Below are 25,805 nucleotides of genomic sequence, written 5' to 3'. Positions count from 1 at the left end.
GGATGTGCGATTTTTTACGAACATAAGTAATGAAATGGAACTTGAGCAATGATTAATTTCATTCGCTAAATATTATAATAAATATTCTATTTTTTAGTTAGTATTAATGTGCTGTGTGTTTTTACATATTTAAAGTTCTCACAAACGCATTAACATTCGCAGCGTAACTATGAAAAACGAATAAGCTATTTCGATAATTAAGCATTTCAAATTTAATTATAGATTTAATGAAATAGTACTATTAGGAAGTAGGTAGATAGTACATTAAATGAATAATAATATATTAAATTCATAATTCTGTTGTAAATACAATAATAATCAGTTCCATCTATAGTTTTTAAAGCTTTTTATTTAAATCATGGAATTTTTAATTAATATTAAGATTCAATCGTAATTTAGCACATTTCAGCTATTTATTCTAAAAGTTCGTATATGCACCAATTACTACCAATTATTACTGTTTAGAGAATTTTATATTTAACTATGAGTTTAATAATTCTTCGCCTATCTGATTCTTAAATGACAATTATCGTCACAAACTTATATTTCTACGGCCATAATTAAAAAACAGAACTTCAACAAAGATTTGTCTTTTACCTATTACATTAGGCTATAACAAATATTCTTTTCGAATATTTTATACATTTTTGTATATATTACATGCATTTTGTATGTTTTTATATTTTCGAATTTCGTCTAAATGTATAACAATCCGCGGTCTACTACCGATCAGTATTCCTTCGATTATTCTCCTGTCGCACCTTGCTTGATCCTTTAGTGTGGATAGTGAAAATAAAGGAACTATGTAATCTAACAATCTTGGAAAATGGAGTACCAGCCGTTTATCAGAAACCCGATGAAACGGCGCGCGAAGTTGGATAGCTCGGGTCAAGGTCTGCGCGTTTCAGGATCATCGTCCTCCTCGGGCAAGAGCATTCCATTGAATGTCGAAGGTCAAGAGCTTCGAGGTGAAATAACTTAATGGGCGGCATTTGTCTCGATCTGCTTACGCTTATTATTCCGGCATCGGTGCATAATTGGAAAATAGAGAATCGCAACGTATCGACATAGATTTCACGTGTCCACCTTACGCAACGTGGGTGTGATTAATGTGCCGGTGTAATTAAACGCCGGAGGCGGTTTTCCTTTCCTTTTAGCAAGGAGGCAGTTCTACCTTCGAAGAAAGTGATCCTGTTTGTTGGATAGTCGGTAGGAATAGCGCGAAGCGGGAATAAAGAAACAGGATAATAGCTCGTGGACTGGTAATGAATTATTATGAAATTTCACGACGGAACGTATTTGGTTTTATTTATATTATAAAGCAAATATAATTGCATTATTACAGATAAGATATTATTACGCGATATAGTATCACAATATCTTTTTACTAACGAAACATGACACGAGATTTTATTATGCATTGTTGAGAAAAATAGAACGCCCTACATGATAACTGTAATGAAACGAACATTAATGTAAGTTTCATAAAGAAAGGTGTTAGTTATAAAAATAGAATCGTTACAAATACCTCACATACATAACATGGTGTATGAATAGCAATAAAACAACGTACAATGATAGTAACTTTAATTCCTACAAAATGTAAGATTACACCCACAAGAGCAGCATTAAATCATCGGAGAGTTCGTAGAAAGTAGAAAACACATTTTTCATTTCGTTTCGTTTATTTCATTTATCTGCGATATTTCGTTGGAAAGATCGGTATAAGTTCAATGAAAGTAGTAATTCATTAAGATTGCTTGGAATATGAGAGCTAGGAAAAAGAAACAATAGTAGTTTGCATAAATTAACAGTGTATAAATCAACAATGTGGATGAAGAACGTCAATCTTATTCACATCTAAATAGCGAAAGCTATTAATACACACTCGGCATGTGTTGTATGTTAATTTATGCACGCCCAATTATTGCCATTCGCGAGCTTTTTTCCGTAGATAATTACCCGTTTCTTAAATCTTTCTTCTCTGATATACAAAAAATTGACACCTTTTCAATCGAATTTAGAAATTATTCTTCCAAGGGTCACGATTTATGTGATTATGATAAATACGTGGGAATAAATCGCGTGAGAAAGTTTGGTGAAATTTTCGCATGTCGTACGTAGAAACCGTTTCCTCATCAATGATCATTTCGTGTATCGGAAACCCCATCATTCTTCGTCTTGATCCTCGTGTGTACTGTACTTTTTGTTTCATTTTAACCCCTTAATAGTATGATTGCTGACAGATATTAATCATTTATTTATGATACATGTGTATATATACACATGTTAGATTGAGTCATAAGCAATTGCTGATGCACGTATTGCAAATTCCAAATTATCTACAGTTGCTTATCACTATGTTGGTTACATTGAGTTTAAGTATAAAAGGACTACCTAATAAGATATATAGAGATGTCAATATTATAATCTTGGTCGAAATCTTCAAGAGTAAAATTGTGATAATTCCGTAATGATCATCAATAACATCTTGTTGAATGAACAAATATTAGCTCTATGTGACTCATCCTCTATCTTCAATAAGGGAGACTCATAATTTTCCGGAAACTATACTTTCTTTAATCAATGATTCATTTTACGTTTTAGAAACGATTCGTCGTAACAAAATTGTTAAGCGTTACTAAATATGCGAAATATCTGTTGATAAGTCATAAATTCTTAAATATACGTAATTTATATAAATAACAATATTCGTTGTAAAAACGAGTCGATAGTATGGATAACACAATAAAATTTAAGTAAACCAAAACATAACGACATATTATGTACGATTTATCGATAAGATGAATCACCCGTGACAGCACGACACGCACGAATTGAAAAAGAGGATAAGCACCATGTAACGTTTAACACGAGTGTTACTTGCAACAAGTATTTATACGCGTCAAAATGAAGTGTGGAGGCATAAAAAAGATTGTGCAAAAAGAACAACAAAGTAGCATACATGGCACGTGAAAATGGTTAAAGTGGCCAGCCGTATTTGGCCCATGATGTTGTGTAAGAAACATACTTTATGGCTCTTTGGTTACTTGGTAACAAGTTCATCAAGGTGATCCTTGCGTGAACTTTAACATGGCCTTTCTCTTGCTTCATCATGCTGGCACCCACATATTGTTAACTGTAGATGGTCTGGCTGATAATTTCTTCAAAGAGCCATGAACTTGAAGTGGTACGTGTAGACTCGCGCGTAGGATCATTCCCGTGCCATTATCGGAATACTAATCGTATTTAATCATTTCAGCCGATAAATTCAGCGTACGTTAATTCATTATAAAATCGACTAAGAGGATCTTCTTTTGCAAATTAGCGATATTTTATTTATAATAGTTACGCAACAACTGCTGATTTTAATTTAAAATGTTTTCCATTTAAATCTAAGAGGCAATAATGAATTTTGTTGTTAAAAAAGTTGTACAACTTTGCATAATTTAGCATAGTCGAGGTGATAGTTTTCAGAAGAGAGAATTGCAAATGAAACCCACGATGTTCGATCTAAGGAATTAGAAATGTAAACGTTAGTATCTTAATTATAAATTTGTTGTTTAGAAAGCAATGAAAATTGAAGATGTTAATGCCACTTCTTCCGGAGATGTTTTGGTTTGGGAAAGTTTCGACACACTACATAGATGAACTAGTTTCGTAACATGAAAATTTCTACTACAGACGTTCGGGATTATCAGGATTACATAGAAAAGACACTTAGCAACTTTAATAATACTTTCACGGCTAAGAAGAGGGGAAACAGCAACACAATGTACAATAAAAGTTCTTTATTTCAGATAAAAGTTGTTAGCAATTATTAGAATTAAACGCAGAAGACTGCTTAACAACTTTGATAATCCTTTCAATCGTGCAAAGAAAGAAAAGAAGAGAAAGAAATACCAAATTGGAATACCATTCTACATCCTATCGTAAAGAACGAAGAGCACCAAACGTTTATTCCGTTTAAATGGGTATACAGTAGAACTTAGAACAGTTTACATAAATGGAATTCATAAAAGATCGCCAATTCTCGCAACTAGCTATTACTTTTTGATCGCATAATAGGAACTCAGATCCAGATAAGTGGATTGAATCGATAAAAGTTCAGATAATCCGGCATTACCTACGTTCCAATAAACGAAGTTCCCATAAATGGAATGTTCTACCGTAAAAGAAAAGTCGTAATACGTAAACGAAATAAATGACGGTTAATGAAATTTCATTGACGCGGGTACAAAAGCGACCTGTGATTCACCGTGAAAATCTCGCCGGGGCCGATCTCAGGTAAACGTCTTTTTTTCTTCGTCGATATCATAATGGGTTGAGAAACGGCTACCGTTCGACTCGAAAGGGAACTTGCCGGAACGAGACGTGCCGCTGATCGTGCGTGTTTGCATGTCTGCCACCGCATCATCGTGACAACAGTTACACATTAGCGATGGAATCAAGTTTAATATGTACTTATAAATCCAAGTCATATTCAATATGACTCTCTTCGTAAGGTTCGAATATTACTCATAGCGTAAACGGTTCGTTCATTGTCCTGGCAAAGTATTCGATCTTCACGAGAGATGTGTTCGAACCATGGAACGAGTACCTGCGAGTTTTGAAAATCTAGTTATAATTACTTTGATATTAAAACGAGTAGATATTTCTTCAAGTAAGAAGAAGACTCGCGTGACGAACTTACGAAACAGTATTAACATAAAATTATGTAAATCATGCATGAAAATTACAATAGAAGATTTCAATAACGATCAAGAAAAATGATCGTAAGACAGGAGACTCATAAAGTCTCGAACCTATTCCATCAGTGTTCGAATCTACTTGCAGCTAGTCTTTTCATTTCTCAAAGTACTCATACAGAACACGAATCTGTCGTGTTCACGTTCGAATTTACTTGAAAGTACTGCTTCTTTTCTTTTCTTTCTTTTTTCTCGAAATACTTATAAAGGATCTGGGATCTGGTCAGCCAATGTTCGACATACTTGTAACGTACTTAAGTCCATCACTACTACATATTCGTATATACGACAGTATATACAAACGCAAACCTTGATGCATTAACCAGTGTCCTTGAGACGGGAGGCCACCACCTCTCTTCTGCAAGCGGGCGCTTTGCCGCGGGCACAGATCGGACTGTGTAGCCTTGTCCGGGTGCGAATCGGCGTATCGTTTGCTCGGGGCAAGCCGCTCTTCGCTCGATTGGCGTCTTCTCTCTTATCAACGTTCCTACGGCTTCACGGTTTGGCCCCTAAGGCGTTCCATCGGCCAAAGACATTTAGAGTTACCTGTAACTAAGTGTAATGTTGCTTTAATTAATGTGGCTGCCTACGAGTCCATAGTAGGTGGTCTGAGCGATACCGCTAGTAAAGAAAGCAGCGGGTATTGCGGCCCATCTTGGTATGAACATGAAACGCTCTCTAGGGATTTGGCACGACTGGTAGAGAGGTTTTCGTCGTTTTGGAACCCGCGTTAGTTTTTTTGCAAGGAATTAGGTAGTGGTAGGAGAAATTACAAATTTGTCGAATGGATAAACTGTTATTTGTAGCATTTATAATTGATCCTTTCGAGAGAAGTGTAAATAAATTAGATGATACCGTGATATTAAACATTTCAGAGTGCTCCGATAGAGGGAAGATTAATTTTTATTGCTCTGGGGCGTCATTTCATTGTTATGCGAAGAATTTGAATTTTTGTAACGGGAAAGAGTTGCGATTTTGTTAATTATTATTTTTTTTTTTTTTTAGCATTTAAAATTAATTCCATCGTGAAAATTACGAGTGATTGAGTAGAAGTTGTCTAATGGCACGAAGAGTATCTTAGTTTCTTAATTGAAGAGAAAAAGATAACTGCTTAAGATGTAAGTAATTTTTAATGTACAAATTTATGTCTATAAATCGAAGAATGTTTACTCGTAAAAATTTAACTTACTATATTACGTGAAGTTTTGTCTCTATTCTGTTGTTTATGGTATATGTATGGTTAAAAATATATGTTCTGTACTCGTGTATAATATATGCTTAGAAATATATTTTTCGCATTCTCAAGCTCTACAACATAAACTAGCTTCACAATTTTTATCTCAAGTAGGTAATAAGTACAAATTCAATTCAATTGCTTTTGGACTTTCCCTATTTACATGCTTGTCACTGTATATCGTATATACTTCGCTTAGCAAACGAAGAGTTTGCAGCACGTGGAGGCGGACAGGATCTTCTTCTCTTTCCTTTCCTCGTTGCTCGCAAGCCGTACGGGAAATAGGCACAAAGGATCGAGCAGAAAAGGCGGCGGAACGACCGCGTAGGCACCGGTTCGCTCCTTATACGAGTGACACAGAGGAGCGCGCAAGCCGCGCCCGGCTAAGGCATTATTATGCGAATGATTACCGTGCTTCGAGGCTAGGGGAGAATCGCTTTGCCTTGTCCAGGGACTTATTTCCTAGGGTGAAAAGAAAAGCCACGTGATAAGCATCGGCGGCTCGTGAATCACACCACGTGATCCACGGGTTCTCTTTCGCGATAAAGTCGCTTTCTTTCTCGGCCACGATCGCGTGTTTCATCTCTTTTCGTGTTGCCTTCTTAAGAGCTGTATTTAATGGTATTAAGATGTTTGCTCTGGGCGCGGTGTAAGTCGGCCTGCGACCGGAAAGAAGCTGGCTCGTCGGTAAAAAGCTGGGAGAAAGTGTGCCGTGAATATACTGGTATAAACGTTCAGGCGGAACGGCTGTAAAGCTCCTTCGTTCTTGAAATTCGAAACCTTGTTGTTGGATGTTGTATCTAACGATAAGCATTGCTTGTTAGATGAGCACTACGTACCACATACGTACTTCGTCGCTCCAAGGTGTTAAATTTCGTTCTGATTATCTTGGCTAGACGTTCGTGATGATCGTCATACAATCATCACGATTCTTAAGACGGGAACACTGGAAACTAAAGTTTGCTTTTTGTGAATAGGTGTTTTGTGCGACATCGTCTTCGTTTTGTTAAATGGTTACTTAAAGTTTTGTTAATGTTTAGGCATGGCATTTTTGTAAGTGTGTGTTAACAAAGATGACATGATTTGAAAAAGGGTTTTGTCTTAGAATAAGTTGAAATATTGTTACGGATAATTTATAAAGTGTCTGAAAAGTGAAAGAATTTTTCTATATGAAGAAATTTCTTTTTAGAAGACTAAAATAGTTTGTTTTTAAATAGATAAAGTTTTAAATTTGTTCAACACGTTTTACGGGTTTTTGCAATTTATCCTCCACGACGACATCCGCAAAGTAGTTTAAAGTATTTACATTATTATATACGTATATGCTTCTTTTAATTAATAATTAATACATATTAGTATCTCGTTCATAATCATATTGTATTTACATAACAATTTTTTCTTGTTTCGATACAATAAATGCATATTGATAAGTCTATTTCATTATTTATACCTTACTAATATTTGTCAACATATTTCCAATCGTTAGGTCGTTTGAAAGAAACATCCAGAAATTCATTTTTTTTTTTTATAAAAAACAAAAGAATTGACCAATCACTTTAACCTAATAATTTCATCTATCGGACATCTTTAAACAAATCAAGGCTGCTAGTATCAAATCCGCTACTAAAACTACTAAAAAATGCTTTCTGCCCAAATATAAGATTCAAAGGCGAATGTTGTCAGCGCTATTTCTGATATTCAATGCCCTATGTACAATTGTACGACATAGAGAACCTGCTCTTGGGCTCTTTATTATTTCATTAAAATCCATGACGCCTGAAAAGGCGTTGCTCGTTAATACACCCTCTGAGCGCACGTGCTGAAAATAAACCGTCCTTAAGTGGAACAATAGATTCCTCGCACCTGAGGCTGGACGATAGAGCAAATCGTCGCGGGTGAAAACGATAATGGCAAGTTTATCCAAAGATCATTCGGAAAGATCGCGTTGTCTGTGGGTTGCTCGTAAATTCCGGCGAATCGGTCGGATATCTCGATCAGTAATGGCCTTCTTTGCCGCGTGACTCGTCGAGGAAGAGGTCACTTTGTTCCTTTAAAGTTTAAAGTTTAAAGCATCCGCCACATTATGACCTAACTTCGCATCGTTTTATTCGTTCCTGATTGCTGTTTTCAAGTCAAAAATCGCTTAACGAGAACGGTTTAAGAAATGGTGCGATTTTTGTTAAATTTTGCATTTCTTTACGTTATAAAATATGTAATTAAAGCGCGTGTAATATTCAAATTTGTGTAAATTTCATATGTAATAAAAGTAAAAGATAATTTTTATTATATACACATACACACGCCACTAAGCTACTTCATTGTTTATATCTGAAATATAACATAAAGGAATTAATTTTATTCTATGCCCAGATTAAGTAAATTGTTTTCAAATATAATCCGAATTATCAATATTGCGCTTGAGTCGTAAACAATATGGGATTATTTTGCAATATAACAACATTTGCTTTTAGAATTATTTTAATATTATTCACTTTAGAATAATATGTGTCTGAAATTGTGTATGAAAAAAATTGCGAAGAAATATCTGCATTTTTGATGTGATTGACGATATTGATATAATCCGAAATTATTTGAAATATTATTGTTTGAAAATCAGCTTTTAATTAATTTTAAGATTAAGAGCATTGAATGATATTGGTATAGTTATAAGAATAACATTCCTACAGTAGAAAGAAATTGAGCTGTATATAGAGAAATCAAAATCGTTTGAAGGAGATTTGAATTTATTTTTGGAACATTCATTAGCCTGGAATGTTCATTGTGAGAAACTTTCGAACTTCAACCCGAATCTAATGTGTAAGAAAGATTAACAGGAACTGTAACGTGACGTGTAACCTTCATAAAGCAATTGTTTGGAAAATCCCTAAACCCATCCCTAAATCCAAGTGCTGGGCAATTCTTAATTCCTAGGTTTATTTACTTTATTGATTTATACCTGCGTTACTGTCTAGAATGTTCTAATCTTATCTTCTGTCACTACCCGGATCCCATTCATTTTAGATTTTAGAACCGCCCAACAACCAATGACGGAACTATCTTTCCAAGTGCAATATTCGTATATTCTGCTAACGTCTTTACCGAACAGTCTTTGCCTGAGCAAGAAGGTAAACGCACATGTCTGAATACGACTATATGTGTGTTACTATCACCAAAGTATCTGTAGCATTTTCTTTTATTTTTTTTCAAAGAACGAACTGTGCTTTAATATTAAACTGTGTGTGATCTAATATTTAATATTTGTGCTACGATTTAAGTTTATCAATGTGATTTAAGTGTTGAATGCAACAGAAATCGACACGGTGAAAGAATTGATCGTTGGAGAAGACGAAGTTTGAAATAGGTTTTTTAAAAATTTGTTACTTGCAGGTAAAATACATTTCGTTTCATGAAAGTTACGGTTCCATTTGTACCTACAGTTCAATGTGTTAATGTCCTACCGTAGATATATGTTTACGCGTGGAGTTGTGAGTACACATAGTGATTATTTTATTTCATTTCTTACATCCTATTTCACTAATTTTGCCATTATTTTTGATGTTACGTGCGATTGTTGGTTTTCGTACGATGGTTGGTATTAAACACTTTTTGATTTAAGTAGCACGGTGAATTAGGAAGATAGGAACAGTTTTCATAATATATTTTTCATAATAATTTTTCTGACTATAAGGAAAGAACGCTTATTTTAAAAACACTAGGGACTATTTCACCTTATCAATTTAGTTATAATTACTTAGTTACTTATAACGACTAGATCAAGTATATAACTATTCGCTCGTCTTAGGAATGGATCAACGTTGAATCCTAAGCAGGCGAAAATAATTTTAACGCGTAGAACAAAACGTAAATTCTAATATAAAGTACTTAAATTGAAGCTGTATATTATTTTGAAATATTTATCATAAATAAAAATTTGGCTAATTGACGATCAAGAAATAATATCCGTATCTTTAAATATTTACGATGTTCATAAAGCAATTAGCATATGTGAGAGAAGCATCCTAATAGACATATAAATAACACGTCACTTTTAATTCTTAAATTTCATTCTAAAAACATAGGAATATACGGTATAAAAAATGTAGTAGAAAAAGGTCGATAATATAAAGATACCTGCAGTAACTGTAAACGGTATATTTACTAATTGATCATTAACAATACCTTATTCCATTACCATCGAGTAGATTTCTAAATTTTAGACAACGTAAGGTAAATAAAAAATGTATAAACTGAAAATTGTTATATTCGTGCAATTTGCAAGGCGACATTAGTTCCTCGAGGGATAACTCTAAGTTGGCAAGGCAGATAGAGCCGTTGGGTTTATTGACGGGTTTAATAACGGCAAAAGGAAGCGGCACTGTCTGTCGAGCCTGGAATGAATCATCGTTGACGAGTAAAGGTGGGATTCGTTTCCTCAACTGGGACGCATTATGCTTCCAGGAAAATTACAACATACACTAAAGGCTATTAAATGCTGCAATCAGTTGCCCGCACTGGGAAAAGTCTGACGTTGTGCAACCGCTGATATCTCGCTGGCCACTTGCTTACAAATTTTCTCACAAAATTTAGGAAACTGCAAAATTAATGATTTCCTCCGTTCTCTTGTACAATAAGTCACTAACTAATAATAGTGATGAATTTCCAAAATATAGAATTGCAACTTGTAGAATTCTATTGTTTTAACAAGTAGCGTTTACAATAGTTTTATAAATTACAAATACTAATGACGTTGGTGATTTAATTCGTAACTCGTAAAATTTGTTTCTGCAACAGAATTATCTGTCATTTATTTTCCAAATGTACGTGAGCAGCATATACTCAGTTTATTAATAAATATGGAAATTATATACAAATTCGAAAACAATTTTTATGGAACTTAAAATACATTTTAGATGCATTTCTCATCTCATTTGGTATAAATAATAAAATATAATACGATTATGCAAATTTTATTGTAAATTGCTAAATGTAACTACGATTACGTTCCGGTTTATGGGACAAAATGCGACATTACTAAAAATTGAATGAAAATATGAAAGTTAAATATAATATTCAATTAAAATGTAAAGGCAAATGATTTAATCTTATAAAGATATTGATATGGCAATAGAATGCAAAATTGGATAAGATATTAAAATCGTTTCATATTACCAATAAATTAACGCGTTGGATTAACTTCAGAAAATCAATCTAACATTCGTTATTTAGAAAGTCATCGAAAATTAATCTGACAGTTTTATTCCTAGTGAATAAAACATCAAGTTTGAAGAAACTCTACATATATACGTTTCACCCCGGATGCGGGCAATCGTTGCATGTTTTTTGTCGCAATAAAAATTAGAGGAATTTCACAGTGTGGAATAGCTTCTGTACCGAACAGTAGAACGATTTTCTAATGTTTCTTTCATGGGTTGTGGAAGAGTTACGGTATAGAGGAACGGGAATGCAACGTAAAAATATAACCGGTATAAATCATGACTTCCGACATTTCTCGACGGTGCTCTTCCTCTTTGTTGAGACGTGGATCGAATGCAAAATCGCTGACCATTTATTGTCCATATTTCTCCCTAAGAGAGCGCAACGATGATAGTATGTCTTCACGTGCGTTATTCGTTTAGAATGTCTTATCGTTTATTTGAGTCCACTACCCGTTTTCAACATGAACAATTTAATTATTGAACTATAACATTTCAAGAGTGACGTTAAATGATCTTATTCTATGTTCGGTAATTACATGAAACTCCTAAGCATGTTGTAAATGGTTAAATGTCAATTGAGTGACGTACACTTATCGAACGTCAATGAAACATTTGAATATTGGTAATTTGGAGTTTTATTTTTTCGTTGCCAATTATCGGAGTGTAATATTTCAAGAGAAACGTTGAAATGATTTTTCCTTTGTAGTATGAATATAATTAACAGCAATATGGCATTCCTACCTTAATTGGATACAAATTTATTGACATACTTATACTATACTTATACTACTAAGTATACTTATACTATAATTAAGTGATACATATTGTATTTGAAACTGAAAATTACAATAGATAATTATAGGAATGCAGACAGGAACTTCTCGTTCCAACAATATAACGATTCTCAATTACAGCTAAATTACTAGTTTCGAGTTAATAAAATTTGAAGCATTGTGTTAACTGCTTTAATGTGTCGATCGAAGTTAAATTTAAGATATTTCCGCATTTCGCTATTAGAATCTGATATTTTCGTTTGAAGCACTGCAATATAAAGCTTATTAGAAATGTAATTTGTATGTAAATGCACGCTAAAGAAATTATCGGAAATAATTGTGAATATCAGTAGAAGTTTGTGAACGTTCATTTGAACAGAAATTAAATCTCTTTGCCATCAAAGATTCGATCAATCGATAAACCGTTCAAATATCTAATCAGTGAAACATTAAAAATTAATTTATTTTCTATTTTTTTAATTCCTTTTGTTTTCTCTGTACAAAATAAAAATGTAGTACTACCTCTAAACGAAATTAAAAACCATAATAGCTGAAATTTACTGTATTCAGAAGATTAGAACGATGAAATTGATGCAACATTACGGTGCTGAATTTCAAGGAGACGAGCAAACGATTATGCATTTAATTGGGTCAATTATCTGTAATTAATGCAGAAATAATCCGTAGAATCTTCACAGATTATGCAACCTGTTTATTACTATAGTCCGATACTAATTTCAAACTATCAGTTTCATCTGCAACGCATCACAAACATATTGCGTATTTTTATTTCATTTTACGATTGCAATACTGACATTGCTTGACGTTCTGCTTTAATAGATTGACAAATGATTATGTCGTCCACAGATAGAAATATAAGATAATTAAATTTGAAAAAACTGCGGTGATCAAATCAAATTTTTAATACGTATATATTTATCCATGATCTATCTCAGAATACGTAGGTACATAAATTGACTAAAAATTATGTAATATAAGTAATTAAGCGACAAGACAAGATTTTCAGATATACTTGTATTAAATATTTTGTAACTTTCATACTTCGGATTTGTTTCAGGCTTTGCCAATCCAATCATGATAGACGAATATCATGAAAATGTTAATGAAATTTCAAAATGTTTCACATAACGCATCTAATATATTCATAAGAGAAGTCTACGAGTATTCGAGTAGTTTCGTGACCCTGTGTAATTTTATGCAAGTTTCATGCGAGATCGTGACAATTATTTCAATTGCCTGTTCAGGGTTGTCGTTAGTAACAATCGAGCGAAACAAAAGAGCGTAGCACGAATTTGCAGGAAAATTGCTAGGGAGATTAATGAGCGGCGCGCGTTGCCATGTGAAGGCAGACAGAAACAGGAGATCAGGAAATCCTTGCTTTTGCAGACCAGGCTAAGCAGCTATACTCTCATTTCGAGGCGCGCGTGACAGGTTAGAGTAGACGATGTCCGTCTCTACTCTCCCCTCGACCCACCCCGTTTTCCTTTTCCAGCGATCTGACACTGAACTCGATCGTTGATCTCATTCAGGGTCGAGTGTTCCTCAAGTTCCTTGAGTTACGTTCCGTGTTCTTGTTGCTCATCGTTTCTCTCCGCCATCTAGCGCCTGCTATTGTCCGTGAACATTCTTCTTGATCGAATGCCTATTTCTGATACGGCCCAGCATCGATCCAAGCAATTTCAAGAAAATAGATTTTATATTGTTCCCAGAACGAGCACCTTCTCTCATATTCCTTATTTGTTCACAATATTCTGTACAATTATTCTTTAGACGATCGTATTCTACTCTGATATTTTAATTTTTGTTTAAGGAAATGTTGTATTCCACTCTAATTTTAGTATCCGCGAAACTTGTTTATTTTCCAATTAAGTACTTTTTTTTATAACCTTCTACGTTCCATTTTCGTAGTATTTATTATTATTTTTTTTTTTTTTTTTTTTTTATTACGTCGAATAGGACTTACATTTTCGTCGCGTGAGAATAGATTGATAGATTGATTATTAAATTTATTTTAAATGATACAGGTAAAATACCCATAAGAATAAAAATAATATGTATTCTCTGATTCCACTAAATATCAAGGTAAGGAAATTATTACGTTATATGAATCTGAATAAAATGGAAGCAGTGATGTCACAAATTCATTCCCATCAGCCGATTCACACCATTATTGACATTTCAAACCTTTTCAATGGTTTCAATGGTACTCTAATGCCCGGAGTGTATCCTATTTTACAAGATACACAAAAGCATGTGATAAAACAGGAAGCGAAGAAAGATAAAAGAAATAAGAGCATAAAGAGTGAAAGTAAATATACTACCGTTGAAAGTAGACTTGATCTTTATAGCTCGTAAAACTAAACTCTTTATGTTAAACCTTTGGAATCGATTTTCTTGGAATATTCTTGGAATATATATGTAAATATATGGGTTAATATGTTGTTACGATATATTAATAAATCATTATACAATCTGATTTTACTTGAATTATATATATAAATAGTAAGTTATATATACTTTTCTTTGAACTAATTTCTTACTTGTATTCCAAAAATAACTTTCAACGCTAATTTTACTTCATATTAAGATGAAATAAAATTATTTTAGTTTCCAAATAAATAATAAATAAATATATAGGATACAAGTACAATATTTTACTTACTATAGGATTTGTCGATGTTAAATGATATCGCATATATGTTAGAGAAAGCTAACGAATAATAACTTAATAGCAATATGAAATAGCTGTAATTTCTTCTGAACAAAACCAATAACTCAGGTTACTCAACGATTTAGAGTTCAAACGTTTAAAAAATGTAAGGATTGATTAATTAACACATTACATGGAAAGCCAATGGAAATGTCGTTAGAGCGGAAGTTGCACATCACTTGCCTACCATCAACGTTGCCGTCCTACTGCCTTTTCGAACCTTATGAGATTCACAATAGTACAGTGATTCTCAATCATTTCCTCATCGATACTTTCCAATCATTCAAGAAACCTGTTTATGAAAATTATAGTTTGTGCGTCGTGTGATTCTACACCTGACTTTCAATTCGTAAATTAATTTTAAATCCTGTTGCTTTTCCCTGAACGTACCAATTTATGCCGTATTATCAAGCCAATATAATAATCCTTTTATAAATCACAGTTATTGAAACTAATTTATATATCAAATTACGCACATGGTTCGATTAATCTAATAAGTGGAAGGATCTTTATTGTCACTTTAATCGTTTTGATATTATATGGCGGTAAAAATGCATAATTATTGAATACGTATGTATATAAATACAGTTTTGATTCCTGTATTATAGATATATTAATCCGCGCTGAAACATTCCCACGTTTCTTTATCGCTTTATATCTACTCGTGTAGAATATAGCATTTTCTATGACTATCAATTAACTTTGCTTTTATTATGCTTGGAATTGTCTTTTAGTTAAACATGAGAACTTTCATAGGATTTCCTGTAATATACAAAAATTATAATAATATTTATAACAATAGCAAGCTTTTTATGGCAATATTACGCGACGTATAATCGTTATACGATAATAATAAACGATAATAATAATATTAGAATTTAATCTTATTCATAGTTACCTGAAATTAAAAATATCGTGTCTTATACCATTTTTCCTTTAATTATTATTGTACGAGAACTATTTTTGGACATATAAATAAAATATATATAGAATTTATTTTTAGAAGTGTTTTGAAGAGTTATATAATAAAATTCATTAGATTCTAGATTTTCTCATATGTTTCTTTTTATTATTTCTTCTCACGTATTAATATATCTTAAATCGAAATAATTTGAAGAAAAGTTCCGACGATACCGGATCAGATTGTTGTTAGTTTATTATTTCAGCAAATATCTCAGGGCCTTTTCACACAATGAAATTATTAACTATCACTTACTAGGGTTGTATAAGATTGCGAGTAAAAAATCTCCGTTAGCAACAGAAATATTTGGCTACACCTCCGTAGCCGGCTCACTCTATAATATAATTCTATCTTTGATACAATCTACGAATTACTGCAACGCTCTTATTAAACGCAGTTGCGCTCGCTCGCGATATTAGTAATACTTCAGTGCTGTCTGATACTAATTAGCAAGCGGTGCATTTATTTCTCAAGACGAGTTAACGCGTTTCATGTGGGAGATATTTCCTCGATATTGAATTCGCTGAATAAATCTGGGCAAACGTTTACATTACACGAAAACAATAAAATAGTGTACTTAATTATATTGGATGATTCTCTGTATAGTAGCAATTTAGTTTGAGATGCAGTAGGATTATATTTACTTGGACTAGCTGAGATAAATAATACTACAGATTATATACATATAATTATAAACATATTGACATAATTATACAGTAACTATAAATATATTTTAATCGCTAAAAATTATCGTTTTCACCAAGTACATTTATTGCGAAAATTTATCAATGAAAAATTCGAGTTCCTTTATTTAATTAGTTAACAGCGTTTGACGTATATACTCGTCGTCGCTTGTATTTATTTACGCACTTCATGATCTAATCCCGTGAGATTTTTAAAACCAAATCTCGCAGTTAACTGATTAAAGAAATACTAAATTGTTTTTAAGATAAATTATTAGTAATAAAACGGATATATTTGAACGGAATATGAGAGACAGAAAATTCGTGCACTTTTAGCGTTAGACTTCGATAGATAGCAATCTCTCGGATAAAATAAATTTCGAATCATAGAACGAAAAAAAATTATGAGAAAGTATAAGATGCTGTTGCGAAACTGCGTTATACATTTAGCAATATGATTATACGGTAGAGTAAAACGGTGTTTCCAGTAGTAATTTATCTATCCCCAATATGTGGACGTGAAACAATTGTACAGGCAGTTTCTTTAATGAATAGTCAGCGTGTCTATTACACGGTAATTGCCGAGTAGTAATGCAATAATAGTTTAATCACAGCCCTTCAATGTTTGCTTAAAATAAGGTTTCATTTCAGTGAAAGTTTGCTGACCTTTTCTCTGTCGTACTAGTCAACGTGTAACGTGTAATCGAACAATTATTTCGAGTATTTTATCTCGTTTTGAGATTCAACTGTGTAATGATCGGTTAGCCGAGACATGCTTTGCTCTTATTCACTTAAACAGGAGAAAAAGTTTTCCTTCGGATAGTGATCCTGATCGGTTTCTTCTGGTCTGATTTTTCAGTCTTCCAGTTGAAAATCGCAGTTTAGTTTAAATAGTTTCTCCTCTCGTTAATCTATGCTCGATGATTTGGTGCGTGTAGGTATTTGTTGGTTTGCAAGTAAAATAAGTAGCTATGTTTAGTAATGCACGATAATGCATACGTATATTGTGTTGTGTAACGTTTCTACGTTTAAACAACTACCCACTTGATTCTTCGTAAGCGAAACGGAAAAAGAATTGTAACGCGTTGAGTACGATGAAGAAAATAATTAATTATTCCTCGATAAGGTGGATTTTGTTTTAACAATTTTTCGTTCCCATTTGAAAATTGCCAATTAATAATGTTTACTAATTAAAAATAATTTATCAAGAAACAGGTAAAACATAGAACTTTTTCTGTGAAAGCTTTATATGTATATCATTTAATGTATGCTTCTATAGAACTGCTTATATGATACTGCTGATGTGTATAATATTAAAAGATATTAACCTACATTTATGATTGATGTCGTATGCTATAATTTATATTAACATTACAGTTTATGTTATGTAATTACGCGGTAATGTTTATTAGGTAGGCACTAAAGTAGTCTAGACTCATTCTAAATTATCCTAATCCATGAAAAGATAATATTTAGATGATCTAACAGAAGCAATTAATTTTTCTATGAAAGATATCAATTAATTATTAGCAACGATTGTAAATAAATTACTGTTGCACATATATGAAACAAATATATAAAAAAAGAATTCAGAACAAATCAACACAATCATTATTTTCGATTGAAACTAACAATTCTGTCTACTCAAATCAAAAGATAAATTGCAACACAAGTGGATCACTTTATTTTCCCATAACAAAGGGAAACTACAAAGTTGAAAATAAATTGATCAAAACCAACAATTCTATCTACTTAAATCAAACGATAAATTGCAACACAAGTGGATCGCTTTATTTTCCCATAACAAAGAGAAAACTACAAAGTTGAAAAAAAAATTGATCAAAACGCTACTTTCTAGCCTTACTTTCCAATTCGACTTTGCACAGCAACTTCTCTTCAAAGATCCAGCAGTTGAATGACATTTTGAATCTCTATTAATCGAGGCACACTTCGCGAAAGAGGATACACCGTGTTTTTTCCATGGCTACCGAAAAGGAGCGCGCTCAACGAGCATTGTACCGCCACGTTTCTTCTCGGTTGTTCCTCGCTCATTACGGGAATTATTACAAGGGGCACTTTGACACAAAAGCCCCGTTTTCTCTTACTTTCCTGCTTTACCGCTTGACTAGTCGTGTCATGCATTACGATGCTCGAACATCGGCGGAAACGCTTGGCACGCACACTTAGGCGGCTCTTTTAGAAAGAGCAGATGACACGGAAGGGATTTGTCGCATTCGCGCGACATTCACGTTTTATACAGTGCCGCACAAAATGATAGGACACCTCGTACAGGCTATCCGGTAAATCGTAGAACGAGAAATCTCTACAACACCGTATACTTAAGATTCTAAGTTTACAGCTTTTTAAGGAGGAAGTTTTATACCACGGTTTATATTAAATCGTAGTATGAGAAATCTGTACGAAACCGTATATTTAATCATGTTACGTTCTTTTAGTCAATTTTGACTCGTATTTTTTTTAATATTAAAATGTAAAAGTGCCTCAAGTTTGAGCACAATATGGTAGAACCGTTATCAATACGTGGGATTTCTTGTTTTAATTTTATTTCAGAGATTTCCTTAAGACATTAAAAGTCTTCTTATTCGTAGAAATGAGAGAAAGATTTTTTAATTTATTAACGACAAATGTTTTATACAGTACGACAAATACGCTTATTTCTACGTCTACAGCTTCTTAATTTATGAAACAAATAATACAATCAAAATTGCATTCATGGAATGCCTTCCATAAAGAACATGAAATAACAAAAGTAGAATTCGAAATTCAAACAAAATACTCAATTTAACGACGAAACAAAATCTCTTTTTCTTTCGATCATGGCCCATGGATTAGGTAAAACCACGTGTCTACATGCACTGTTATCCGTATCACGATTTTCAATCCGCATGCTGGTGCACCGCAAGAATTTTTGAAACGTACAATACCTATTTAGTCAGGAGCATTGACCTCTTTTCCCTTAGACTGTCGCATAAAAGCAACATTAGCCATCCGGTGTGAATATCCTGTCTTGAACCGAATATATTTTTTGCTGTGTCGCAGAACTTGAATAATTATTTTGTTACTTCTAAAGGTTGAAAATCGCTGCTATAGCCGTATTGCTGTTGATCTAAATTAACAAGGGCAATATCGAACATCATGAAACTCTTCGGCTCTACAGACAGTGCAGTTATTAATCAAAACCATTAACCGCTTATCTTAAATCACAATCTACTGCTCCAACATTTGTATGTTCATAGATAAAAAGCTGGACGCTAACTTCTTCATATTTCAAACTGTATAACGACCACGATAAAACTTACATTGGAAATCAGGCTCGCTTCATTCCCACCATTCAGCCTTATCTGTGCTTCTGAGTCATCGTCCCGATCGAATCCACGAAGGCACCATCAATTTTAATCATGCTTTGCAACGAGAATCGATAACAAAATCACCGATACCATGGTGCAATTTCTGCTCTCGATTCATAATTCGTATCCATTCGAATGAGAATTCTTCGAACGCGTAAACCCCGTGCGTTTTCATTCATCGCGTTGAATCCGCGTTCGAAAATTGCTCGGCTCGACTCGCAGCGGAGAAACGGACGGATATTAGGCCCCAATAACCTGATTCTCGTCGCTTTATTCTCATCGCGCGTACTCGGACACGTTATTTTTCAGCTCTCCCTAGATCCCCTTGGAAAGCATACCGATCACATGTTGCGCGTCGAGTTGACACGAGCATACTCGCGGTGTTCGTGATCTTTATCGACGAATAACGAAAGTAACGATTATTGCCAATAACGAATAAGAAGACGTTGTGAAAATAAAACAATTACAACAAAATTATAGAAATCGTGGAAGCGTTCCAAAGATGACTATAGACACTTTATACTTTATTGGGTTTCTCGAGTGTCTAATTAAAATTAAAAAAAAGATTACTGAATAGTTCGATCCATTCTAAATGCCATTGACCGTACAAGTACATCGTATTGAGATCTAAGAAACTACACAAAACGAGTGCATAAAATCTCGCATCATGATACCTTATTGTTTTACTTCATTGATTACCTGCTTTCCACGTCAGTAAAAAGTAGGGAAAAATGCATGAAAACGTACCAGAGCGAGAGCGCGAATCAAACAATAAGGATATTAATTAATTCTTCAACGAGTTTCGGAGAAATTTCTGCTAGAATCTTCGCTGCGACCTTTGAAACTGGTATAGAACATGTTCCGCAGTGATCAGAATTAATTAGGCAACTCCAAAGAAGTAAATGTTACTTGCCATTATTTATAGAAATTATAATTGCTCAATCAGATATACTACAAGTTTTTAAGAAATTGCAATATAAAAATTTAGGACGCTATCGGAAATATTTCTTTTATGCACTCTTTCTTGATATTGTAGGTATCTACTAGTGCAATTGAAATAAATCTCGCATAATATTTCATACACTTTATAGCAAGAAACATGTTTCGAATAAAATATGAATGAGCGAAGCATCAAAGACGATCAATTGCGATCGTTGAATATGACAAATCGACGCGATAATGAATTATAAAGAAAGGAATAGTGTACTGTAAAGGTCTAAACAGATAAGTAGATTTGCAATTTATCAATTTATTTCGATCAGATGAAAGGAATTGGATCGAACAATTAGTTTCTTGTAGAAGGTTGATGCTTTTTACTTTTTGAAGTTGTTACAATAAAATGTTATAAATAAATGCGCATGCTTATATAAATTCATATTCTTTTTGTCTGTATATCTTTTTATACTGTATATTTTTATACTGTAAATAATCCTCTTTCATTCTAGTCAAATATAAAATAGAATTTAACTTTCGAAACAACTTAATAATATGTGTTGCAATATTGTTTCTGAAATATACAATGAAAAATCTACCTGTCCAGAGATTGAAAACACTTGTACACCACAGTATACCATTTATATGAAAATCAACGTTAACTCTTAATTAATATCATTCGGCTATTAATACCATAAATAATCTAAAATTAGGATTTTATTTCATTTCATTACTAACCTCTGTATCGAGAATGTAGAATGCGAAGTAAAATTAAAAATCCTAAACTTTTTTCATCCAGCATGAGCCGTCTATAATCTATCGATACTATGAAGGCCAGTGATGTATGTGAGGATAGATTAATCAGTCTGCGAGGGCCTTAAGAAGCCTAACCCAAACCAAAGGTAGAAATTGTACTTTCGAATATAATAAATTACCCAGATTAGCAGGACGATTTCGCGTGCTCGCGGTGTCGTAGAGCCGTGGCATGTAAAAGATGACAATCGAGTGAAACAGACGGAACACCGAGACACGTCTTACACGCGACAACACCTGTCACGCGTTTTGCGTTTCGTGAGCATGTACGCGATTAACTTCCATCTCTGCTCACGTGTTATTTTCGCTCAAGAAAGTTGACGTTTCTCCTGCATTTGTGTCGTTCCTAGATGCAACTCGTACCCTCGTCCTCACCTGCAGTCATATTGCATCGTCGCAACGTGATTATACTGTCTTCGGAGCTCTAACACCTTGGATTTATTCCTATGTCTCTTAATCCTGCTGCAATCCTTCAATTTATTATATCCCAATCTCGCTTTCGTTTCAACGAAGCAAAAACTCGAGACCGGACTTTTAATGTTTTAAGAAAATCTTTGATTCTCCGTAACAATTCCTTTTTATCTTGATTAAACTTAAACAAATTTTCGAAGAGTTTTGCAAAGATCGGGAAAAAGTTAAACTTTGGTTTACTTTATTCGTATTATAATATGCAGTAATACAGTTTGTTGTATAAAATACATATATTATTATTCATTTGCGGTTTCATTGTTGCATTAATGAGAACCCTAATTGAAGAACTTGAATTATGCAAGCACCAGTTATCGAGAAACTCATTTCCGTTGTATTAAATTCTCATTGCTTGGTTCTTCGCTGTTACAGCGGATAACTGGTAGTAATTATTGTTCGAAAGTTCCATATATATACAGGGTGCGTCTGTAATCACGACGCTACAGCCGGAAAGGGAGTGATTCTGTGTGAAAAAGTAATCGAAAACGTAGAATAGAACCTTTTCGTGTGATACCTTGTATTCGAAATGACCATGGTAGACGGGACGACTTTAAATAGAATGAAAAAAGAGATTGAGTTTGATTATGACATAGTTAGGTGCACGCAAGAATATCCAAGGTAAATTTTCTTAAACAATAAGATTCATAGGAAGCAATTTCATTTTATATTTTCGACTTATTTTTTGGCGTAGAGTTTCTTCCCGGTTGTATTGTGATTTTTGAAACCTGTTTCCCAATTTTGAGATTAAAGATATTACTACAAAACAAATATACTTTTTAAAGTCTGTACTTTACCTATTTATCACTGCACTAGTGTGTTTTATTTTCGAATCATTGTACCGACACCGAAAAGCTTATTTAGAGCAATTATTCTTCCTTTCGTATCAAACAAGAAACTGTAATCAAGTATAATCTTTTCTCCAAAGTAAATAATGTTCCTGTTATAGCAGATTAAATGAGTATGATCTTAATGCCCTTCATAGACGTTTTCGAACAAGTTTTCCTTTTTCGGAACATTATCTTGGAAAACATGTATAATAATTTAGTAGCAATTTCTCATTGTTAGAAAAATTAGAAACTTAAAGTTATTACAGCTCGTGCGTCTTAGCTATGGAAGTTAAACACGAGACGAATACCGCCTACTGTGTAAGAAAAATTTAATAAAAACATGCAATATCATCTACCAACCAATTTGTTTTAAACACATTTATATCTAATGCCATGCTCATTAAATTTACGGTATTAAAGAGAAGAAAGTTTAAAAGATAGGCGATACGAAAATACAGCATAATTGTATAAAATGAAATTATAATTTACAAAAGCATTGAATAGATATTATATATATATTTCAAAATACTCGGTTGCCACAAAGTTCGTAGTAAAGATGTGGTAAATAAATATTCCACGTTATTTGTATTATTTGCTATAGCACTCCTTTAATAATTTTAGAATTTCCATTGCAATCGATTCGCAATTAAATTCATTCTCTAAAAACAGGATACACTAAAATAAAGCAAAAGATCTGCGAGATGTTTGATTATTATAAAAAGATACCGCAACTGGAAAAAATTGAAACACGTTGCTCAATGCATAGAATCACAAAGATTGATTGCACTCGCCCTTAAAACATCATCTAACGATAATAATTAATCACAAATTTCCAAACGTTGTATCGTCGAACCCAAACAAAAAAATATATTAGGTTGTTCGAAAAGTTTCTTTCGTTTTATAAGGAAATAATAGACGCACAATGTTTTTTGTTTTATATTAGTTTATTGAAATATATATATATATATATATATATATACACAAAAATTTGACCTTTACATCTGTTTGTTTGCATAGTGTGGCATTGGCGCTGCCTTAACAGAAGGCGCCGTCGGAAGCGTCAGTGGTACTGGCAGCGGTGGAAACAGCAGCAGTGGCGGTGGAAACAGCAGCAGTGGCGGTGGCATGGATTGCATGCCCCTACGACCAGGTCCTTTTCACTACCTGATAAACGAGCAGGCGAAGTCCTTGATCGCCCTGCAGGAGCTCCAGAATGAGGTCGGCGCCCTTCTCGAGTTCCGGGACCTCGTCATCGAGACGTTCCCAAACCTCCGGCACAAGATGGCCGCGACGGCATCCGCGGGAGCGTCTGTGACGTCATCGTCCTGTACCCAAAATTCCCACATCCCTTTGCCGCTATCCAGTCCATCATCGAGACGAATCAACGAATGGGAGCCCGGGAAGGTTAGGAGACGAGTTCCGCGCGAAGGTGCTGAATCTTCATCGTCTTCGTTGCCGAGGAGTCGCAGTAACTCGCACAGTGGCGGCACGAAGAACAACTGTAGCGCCACGGTCCAGGATTCTGGCTTTAGCACGGAAACATCTTCCAAGGACAGTGCTTCAACAGCGATAGCGCCAAGGCCGAATAGTCCTAGACCTACTGTTCTCGACGAGGCGGAAGACGAGCTGTGGAATCTTCTGGACGTGATCCATCGTAAGGGAATCAGACTCAGAGAAGAGGTAGAATGTTTGCAAGGTCGATTAGAGAGCGTAGCATCTGAAGATCTAGCGTCTACCGATATCTTGGATGCTGTGAGAAAGGTTACGTGTCTGGAGAATGAAAAGACAACGACAATACCGACCGAAGAGGATAAACAGGACAAAGACAAAGATTCTCAAGTAGTGACGCTGAGGAGGGAGAAGGAGCAACTTCTGGATAAGGTGGCAGAGCTCGAGGCGGAGACGATATCCAGTCGAGCTAGAGCACAGGAACTTCAATCCGAGTTAGCCGCGTTGTCTGCTTTGAAAACTGGTCTCGAGGATCGACTCCGGGCTGGACTGAGCGAAGCATCCGCGGATGTCCTTGCGCCAGGTGCTCAGAGGTTGCAACCCATCGCATCCGCGGCGCCTGTCGTCTCGCCGCCGAAAAGCAATAACGTTAGCAATATTAAAAGCAAGTCTTCGGCGTTTGCGTCGGTTGCGACGACCACAAAGGCTCATAAAAGTCGCTTCCGGACAAGGACCATAGAGAAGAACGTTTTGTTGGACGTCACAGCCCATAATGAGGAGCTACGCGATATCGATGTGGAGGCGAGTGTAAATGAAAGGAGAGCACGTCTGGGTGCGTTGGATTCCGTCCTTGTGTCACCTACCAGAGTTGCGCACGTTAAGGATGTCGACTCGAAGAAGATAGCTGCCATTCTACGAGAAAACTCACCTCTTGAGCTGCAGCGGCATTTAATCACTACTACCGTCCATAATCAGGTAAATAGCTAAGATTTATAAAATTTCTTCCTTCAAAATTTAATATTCTAGGATTTTAATATAATTTGTAAAGTAGAGGCATTATGATCGATTTTGAGGTTAACTTAACCAGTGGTTGGTTATTTCCATCAAGAATTAACAACATATAAAAAATTCATTAACTTTGTGTTTGAGTGATAGGCTATGAAATATCAGATATCGTATTGGGAGTAGTTCTTCCAGTATGACAAATCTTACACATATTTAAATGAAAATATTACAAGGTAAATCGATATCTTGCAGGTCCTACAAAAAAGGTTAGATGAAGTACAAAAAAGTACAGAAACTCTTTCCGAACGATTAGACAAGGCACGGGAGGAAAACGACGACTTACGTTTCCAGGTAATTTATATAATTACATAATTTTAATTACGTTTATACGATAAATGATTAATTATGAAAATACGTAAATATTCATACGTATAGACATTAGATAAACGAATACTAAGTACATAATATATGTTCAATATAACACATTAATATATTACATAATAGTATAACACTTTAATTATACATAATCGAATATATTTTCCGAAATTCTAGATCACTCGTTTAACTATCTCTACTTGTACCCATCGAAATTTTGA

At 34.2% G+C, this 25,805-nt stretch overlaps 1 protein-coding gene across 7 annotated transcripts in view; it reads left to right on the top strand.

The window, feature by feature from the left end:
- Positions 1–25,805, top strand: part of LOC117233795 (uncharacterized protein DDB_G0284459) — a 118,278-nt gene that overhangs the window by 86,739 nt on the left and 5,734 nt on the right. For 6 of the 7 annotated variants that reach the window (XR_004493409.1, XR_004493421.1, XR_004493410.1 and 3 more), the window contains exons 2-3: positions 23,773–25,179; positions 25,462–25,560. Coding sequence is in view for 3 of the 7 variants with exons in the window: in XM_033494404.1 (XP_033350295.1) it covers positions 23,773–25,179; positions 25,462–25,560 (1,506 nt within the window). In the remaining 4 variants the exon portion in view is untranslated. Of the gene's footprint in view, positions 1–5,801; positions 5,867–23,772; positions 25,180–25,461; positions 25,561–25,805 lie in introns of those variants that run through there. The other variant, XM_033494394.1, reaches the window with a different exon arrangement.

Source organism: Bombus vosnesenskii, unplaced genomic scaffold (genome assembly GCF_011952255.1).
Source record: "Bombus vosnesenskii isolate JDL3184/JDL3185 unplaced genomic scaffold, Bvos_JDL3184-5_v1.1 scf7180000013263, whole genome shotgun sequence".
Taxonomy (NCBI): domain Eukaryota; kingdom Metazoa; phylum Arthropoda; class Insecta; order Hymenoptera; family Apidae; genus Bombus; species Bombus vosnesenskii.
Note: the sequence above shows the minus strand (reverse complement) of the source record. Positions and strands in the feature narration are given on the sequence as shown.